The following is a 6,804-nucleotide window of genomic DNA, read 5'->3' as shown; positions in this document are numbered from 1 at the left end:
GTTTTCAAATCTCAATAAATAAATATAATTATTTTTTTATAAATAAATAATTAAAATATAATTTTAATATATTTGATAACTATGAGAGTGTAAGTTTAAAAATGTAAACCTTTTTTAAAAATTTTAATCTTAAATATTTATTTAATCAAAACTAATTATTTTTTTCTTATTTTGTATAATTTTTTTAAAAATTATTATAAACTAAGTATTATTAATTATAATTTTAATACGATTATAGAAATATTATATCATATTTTTCTTTTGATAACTTTATATTATATTAAAATAAGTATGATATACCATACTTTCATACTAGTCATTATTAAAAAAAGATAACAGAATTATTTATCAAAGGATAAAATAATTTCAGTTTGAAATAATGGATATTAAAAAAACCTCTATTAACTTCCAAAAGGTTTATTTTAACACCCACATGAAAATAATCTACATTTGCTTCAAAATTTATTTTCCTTTTCATTTCTCCAAAAAAATTTCAGTTTCCTCTTCACTTTCCGTGAACAGTCTCTGATTTCCCTCTTCATTGCCCCTTCCTCCGTTCCTACTACCTCGACGCTATCCTCCGCCTCCCGTTCCAGACGCTGCCACTCTCTTCTGTCGCGCTGCCCCATTCCGAATGCTGACAAATTCGCCTCCAATGCGGAGACGAAGTTCTAAATATTGATGAAGGGGGGCGAGTGATGATATCTAACGAGGACGGAAAAGGATCGACGACGACGACGACGGTAGAGACCTGCGCTGGCTTCTGTCACTGATTTCGGCTCAAACAGTCTTTCCGGTGGTAGTGGTGCTCGGGATCAACTCATTCCTTCAAATTAATCGGCAACATTTCCTTTAATATAAACTTTCAATAGAATTTTCTGAATGTTTTATATATTATAGGTTTATGCTGTGGCTTCTGAAGACATCTATTCCTCAACTTTGGAAGATGTATTTGAAGAACTTCTGCAAGTAAATTTCTATTTTCTTATACAAAGCCCCCTATTTGTCTAGTGTTTTATGTTTTTCCAACCCTTAAAACTAATTATAGTATTGTAAATCTGAATTTGATATGCATAAATTTTATTTTGCAGAATACGTGTTTTGTTGTGCCTCAAAGAACAAGTGATCTATGCATAGATACGAAAACAAGATGACTTCTAATGAATGATGAACATAGATAAGAAGCATAACAACTGTGTGTTTCATTTCAAGTACAATGACAGAGAGGTGACAAGCAATGATAAATTGGAAAATGAACCCACTAACCAATGGGTTTTTATTTTCTTTCTAATTAATGGACGCAAAAAGTAATGGACACAAACATACTTATAGAAGCCCACACAAATAGCGTAGGTTTAGCCAATGTAATTATTGTAGGCTCAGCCACACAAAACCGAGGATATAATATAATAAGTCTAACTTTCGAGGGGCAAGACCACGTGAGAGTGTGAACAGGCTTTTTCTTTTAAATTATAGCATTTCATATTATTTTGAAAAAATAAAAAATAGTAGTTGTGTGTGAGAATTTCTTATAAAAAATTGAAATCATGAATCCTAAGAAAAGTCCCAAGTTGTTGAAACCTCACTCACTCAAATTACGGTGCATCTCAGCTGCTCACACCTCCGTTATTTGTATCTCCTTCATGCGCGCCTGTTGCTCTTCTTGTCGTCAATGACGTTGTTTCTGTTTAAGATTGTGTTGCTGAAGATATCATCACTGCTTGCAACAGCAGTTGTCCTCGCGCTCGCCTCCTTCGTTCGTCGTTCACGTTCGTCGTCGTTGCACCCCCTATGGTCATGTTCGTCGTCATCAAATCTCGCTTTTAATTCTGCACGACAAAGCTTCAAACGGCCAACAGAGCTCAAATCACCACCATCTACCACCACTCACCTTCAACGACACCACTGGGCAATCACGTGCATCTTCACGGACCTTCGTTGCAGCTTCACCGGGGACGATTTTGAGGAGCCGGATTTGGGGAAATTTCTCATAGATGAGGGTTGAAGTAGCAAAGGAAAGAGATTAGGATTTAAGCAGAAAATGGAAGTGGGAGAATCTGGCCCACTAAACCTTTAGGGTGACGAAATATAGGCAACTGCCACGTGTGTGTGCCAGATTACAACCACTGAGGTGGCATGGAAAATAATTTTTTATTGTAATGTGGGGTCCATGTGTTGCGATGGAAAAAATTGGAAATCTAATTGAAATTAGAGTGCTATTTGGGTTTTTTTTCGCATTTTCCGAAAGTTGTTGTTAGGGTTGGGAAGATCGCGCCTTGAATTCAATTTTTTGTGGCATTTGGAGTGCTATTTGCAGTGCAATTTGAGGGCTTCAAACGAGGTTGGTTTTCATTTGGTTAGTTTGATTGCATTTTGGTTGGGATTTTGTTCTCTCCTTTTGTGATTGGGTGCCATTTATTTCCGATTTCATGGTGTGTATTTTTTATTTCCGTTTTGGGTTTTAATTTTAGGGGTTAGTTAGGGTTTCAATTTGAATTTTGATTGTAAGGGTTATTTAGGGTTTCGTCTTGGTTTTGATTTTAAGGGTTATTTAGTGTTTCGTTTTGAGGTTTTATTTTAGGAACTATGTAGGATTTCGTTTTGGGTTTTAATTTTATGGGTTATTTAGGGTTTCATTTTGGATTTTGATTTTAGGAATTATGATTTTTCCACTTCTTTTATTTGGATTATGCGTTGTATTTCTCCTATGTTGAACATTGGAATGTATTTCGTCTTAGTACTTGGACAAAGTGATAAACCAAACTCTATGAATGCCCTGAATTTGTCTCATGTTGTACATATTTTTATTTCACCTTTGTGTAATGGAGATCCCATTAGGTTGCCAAATTTTATTAGGATTCTAATAGTTAAAGTTCTATTGTACTTTTATGATGAATATAAAAATTAGATGGACTTTTATGGTAACTTGTGATACCCCACTTTGCAAGATGCAGTGGCAGCAAGCAATGGAATAAGACTTAATTTGATAACATATATTTGTCATCCATGTGTGTGGTTAAAGTTATTTCATCTGAATCCATTGTATGAATTGTTGGCGCCCACCGTGGGGCCGAGGAGAGCCAGAAGAAACCACAGCAGTAGATGGTACCAACCCGTAGCATGGCAAGCATGTCCGAGGCAGATCAGACGACAATGATGATAGCCCTCCAGAAGGAGTTAGCAGAGATGAAGAAGGCACATGAGGAGGCCGCTAAGAAGAACGAGGAGGAAATCAAAAACCTCCAAGAAGAGAATAGACGAATGAAGAAGTTGGTCGAAGGGGTGCCGTCCCTCGCCATGACCAACCAGGCCGGCAAGTCTTATGCCACCGGTGCCGGCCTCCAGGCCGAGAAGGAGATGAAAAATGACTTCACTCTGGAGATGGATGGGGAGTCCCATCCTAACAAAACGGTGGCATGGCGGGCCCGGATCAGCGCCATCCTTTTACTGACCACATTATGGATACCCCCTGCCGGACAAGTGGAAAGGTTTCAACAGGGATTGGTATGATGGGACGACCGACCCCGACGAGCACGTGGACGCATACACAACCCACATGAGCTTGTACACCACGGATGACGCGGTCTTGTGCCGAGTCTTCCCCACCTCCCTAAAGGGAGGAGCTCTGAGCTGGTTCACCAAGCTCCCTGCAAATTCGATAGATTGTTTCGAGACCCTGATGGCAAAATTTGACGTTCAGTTTGCAACAAGCCGTCCCCACCACCTAACATCCATAGCACTAGTCGGCATTCGCCAAGAGAAGGGAGAATCCCTGAGAACGTTCATCGATCGGTTCAGCAAAACTGCCATGAGCATTCGCAACCTCAGCCCCGAGGTGGCAATGCACCACATGCTGACCGCTCTGCGTCCCGATCCGTTCGTTGATAGCCTGTGTATGCAACCCGCGAATAGTCTCGATGATCTTAGACGCCGAGCGGCGAAATTCATGCAGCTCAAAGAACTCCGCGAGTTCAAAAACAACGCCCGGGCCGAGGCAAATGGAGAAAAGAAGGAGGACAAAGAACGGCAAGAAAGGTCCTGGTCTGGCCGGGACCAAAAGAGGGACAACCGAGGACCACGTTTCTCCCGCTACACACCTCTGAACGCTGATAGGAGCAATATTCTGCAAGAGGCCCTAAGTGCCGAGTTGATACCACCACCCCGAAGGGCCCTGAGCCCAGAGAATGCTAACAACAGTAAAAGGTGCCAGTACTATAAGAATACCGGTCACTCCACCGAGGAATGCCAAGCTCTGAAAGACAAGATAGAAGAACTCATTCAGGCCGGACACCTCAGACGCTTTGTGCGTAGTACCCGTGAAACACGTCGTTCCCCATGCAAAGAGCAAACTCCTAGGAGAAGGGACCGAACCCCCCCGGGACCACGAGAGGGTGATAGACGTGGAGAACGACGGGGACGAAGAGACGACTTCCCACAGACCGACACCCGTAGAGGTCGAGAGGTCATCAACACCATTGCTGGAGGGTTCGCGGGGGGAGGCAGCTCCAACAGCGCACGCAAAAAACACTTACGGGCCGTCCACCAGGTAAACCTCGTCTCTGCCCGGCTGAGGATGCCACCGATTACGTTCACGGATAAAGATTTCAAAGGGATAGACCCTACACAGGACGACCCCATGGTGATATCAGTGGATATCGACAACTTTACGATCAAGAAAGCCCTCGTAGACCAAGGAAGTTCAGTTGATATCTTATACTGGAAGTCCTTCAAAGCCATGAGGATTCCGGTAGAGGAGATGATGCCCTACAACGACCACGTGGTCGGTTTCTCTGGAGAATGTGTCGGCACGAAGGGCTATATAGAACTATACACAACGTTCGGCCTGGAAGGGGCAAGCAAAACCCTCAGGATCAGGTATCTGGTCATAGACGTAAACACTTCCTACAACATCCTCCTTGGGCGGTCATCCCTCAACAAGCTTGGAGCGATCGTCTCAACACCTCACTTGGTGATGAAATTTCCCTCCCTCTCAGGCGACATCTTGACGATCCACGTCGACCAAAAGATCGCTAGAGAATGCTACGCAGAAAGCCTGCGAGTTGAGCCAACACGGCAAAAACCCACAAGCAGCCACTCGCCCAAACGGAAGATGGTCAGCTGAGGTAGAAGCCCTCAGAAACATTCCCCACAACCCAGGAATGTCGTCGCAATGGCAGACCTGGATCCAAGAGAAATCGAACTGAGACTCGAGGCCAAGGACGAACTGCGCCGAGCAGCACTCGGCGAAGGGGAGCGGCACACGAACATCGGCACGACAATGGCCGCCGCTGACGCAGAACGCTCAAGAAGAACGCAGACCTCTTCGCCTGGACGACGGCCGATGTGCCCGGCGTTCACCCGGACATCATCACCCACCGCCTCTCCATATACAAAGAAGCACGCCCAAAAGAAGAGGAACCATGGGGAAGACAAGAGGCTGGCAGCCAGAACCGAAGCCGAAAAGCTCCTAAAGGCTGGCTTCATCGCCGAAGCACGATACTCTACCTGGTTGGCCAATGTAGTGATGGTGAAAAAGGCAAGCGGCAAATGGCGATGTGCGTAGATTACAAAGACCTTAACAAAGCGTGCCCCAAAGATTCATACCCCCTACCCAACATCGACCGACTGGTTCATGGAGCAGCTGGTCATAAAGTCCTAAGTTTTCTGGACGCCTACTCAGGCTACAACCAGATAAGCATGCACCACAGTGATAGAGGCAAAACAGCTTTCACGACCGATGGCGCAAATTACTTCTACAAGGTAATGTCGTTTGGCCTAAAGAACGCCGGAGCCACCTACCAAAGGCTCATGGACAAAATCTTTAAAGGGATGATCGGCAAAAGCATGGAGGTATACGTAGACGACATCGTGGTAAAATCTGACTCATGCGGTCAACACATCAAGGACCTACAAGAAGTCTTCGACGCCCTAAGAAGGGTTAACATGTGCCTCAATCCCGAAAAGTGTGCGTTCGGCGTGGAAGGCGGCAAGTTCCTCGGCTTCATGCTAACCCACAGGGGAATTGAGGCAAACCCCGACAAATGTAAGGCCATAACAGAGATGAGAAGCCCGGGCAATCTGAAAGAAATCCAACAGCTGCTCGGCCGGCTAACGGCACTATCTAGGTTCGTTCCTCGCCTCGCCGAACGAATCAGGCCCATAGCCCAGATGCTCCGCAAAAGTTCGAAGTTCAGCTGGAACGAGGAGTGCGAGCAGATCTTCGGCCAACTTAAAACATTCCTATTGTCACCAGCCGTCATCCAAAAGCCAAGACTAGACCTGCCCATTGTAGTTTATCTGGCCGTGTCCGAAGAAGCGGTCAGCTCAGCCCTGGTCCAGGAGGTGAACCAAGAAGAACATCCAGTGTACTTCGTCAGCCGAACGCTCCATGCGGCCGAAACCAGGTAGCAAATGATAGAGAAAGTGGCATTAGCCCTGGTGCTGACCGCAAGGAGGATGCGCTCATACTTCCAAACCATGAAGTCACAGTAAGGACCAATTATCCTATATACAAAATTTTATCTAAACCCGACCTTGCAGGACGAATGATAGGGTGGTCGGTCGAGCTTTCAGAGTTCGACATCAGGTACGAGCCAAGAGGCGCCATCAAGTCCCAATGCTTGGCAGATTTTGCCGCCGAGCTCCCCAAAAACTCAGAAACCCCGACCAAGTGGGTACTCTACGTGGACGGCTCATCCAACAAAACAGCTTGTGGTGCCGGGGTCGTCCTCGAAGGCCCCGGGGACTTGTTGATTGAGCAAGCCCTCCAGTTCTCCTTCAAGGCAACGAACAATCAAGCAGAAT

General features: G+C 44.8%; 1 protein-coding gene and 1 long non-coding RNA gene across 2 annotated transcripts; both read left to right on the top strand.

Annotated features, from left to right (window-relative positions):
* Nucleotides 1-495: 495 nt before the first annotated feature.
* On the top strand, nucleotides 496-1,295 carry LOC137836467 (uncharacterized). The gene is made up of 3 exons (XR_011085292.2): nucleotides 496-799; nucleotides 901-969; nucleotides 1,092-1,295. It is a non-coding gene; the product is annotated as an uncharacterized LOC137836467 (long non-coding RNA).
* A 2,384-nt stretch (nucleotides 1,296-3,679) lies between these two features.
* LOC137838496 (uncharacterized) lies at nucleotides 3,680-5,122 on the top strand. Its single transcript, XM_068647741.1, has one exon. It carries the CDS (start codon nucleotides 3,680-3,682, stop codon nucleotides 5,120-5,122), a length of 1,443 nt encoding a protein of 480 aa, XP_068503842.1.
* The last annotated feature ends 1,682 nt before the right edge of the window (nucleotides 5,123-6,804 follow it).

This window comes from Phaseolus vulgaris, chromosome 4 (assembly GCF_051622355.1).
Source record: "Phaseolus vulgaris cultivar YP4 chromosome 4, ASM5162235v1, whole genome shotgun sequence".
Lineage (NCBI taxonomy): Eukaryota > Viridiplantae > Streptophyta > Magnoliopsida > Fabales > Fabaceae > Phaseolus > Phaseolus vulgaris.
This window is presented reverse-complemented; position numbering and strand designations above follow the sequence as displayed.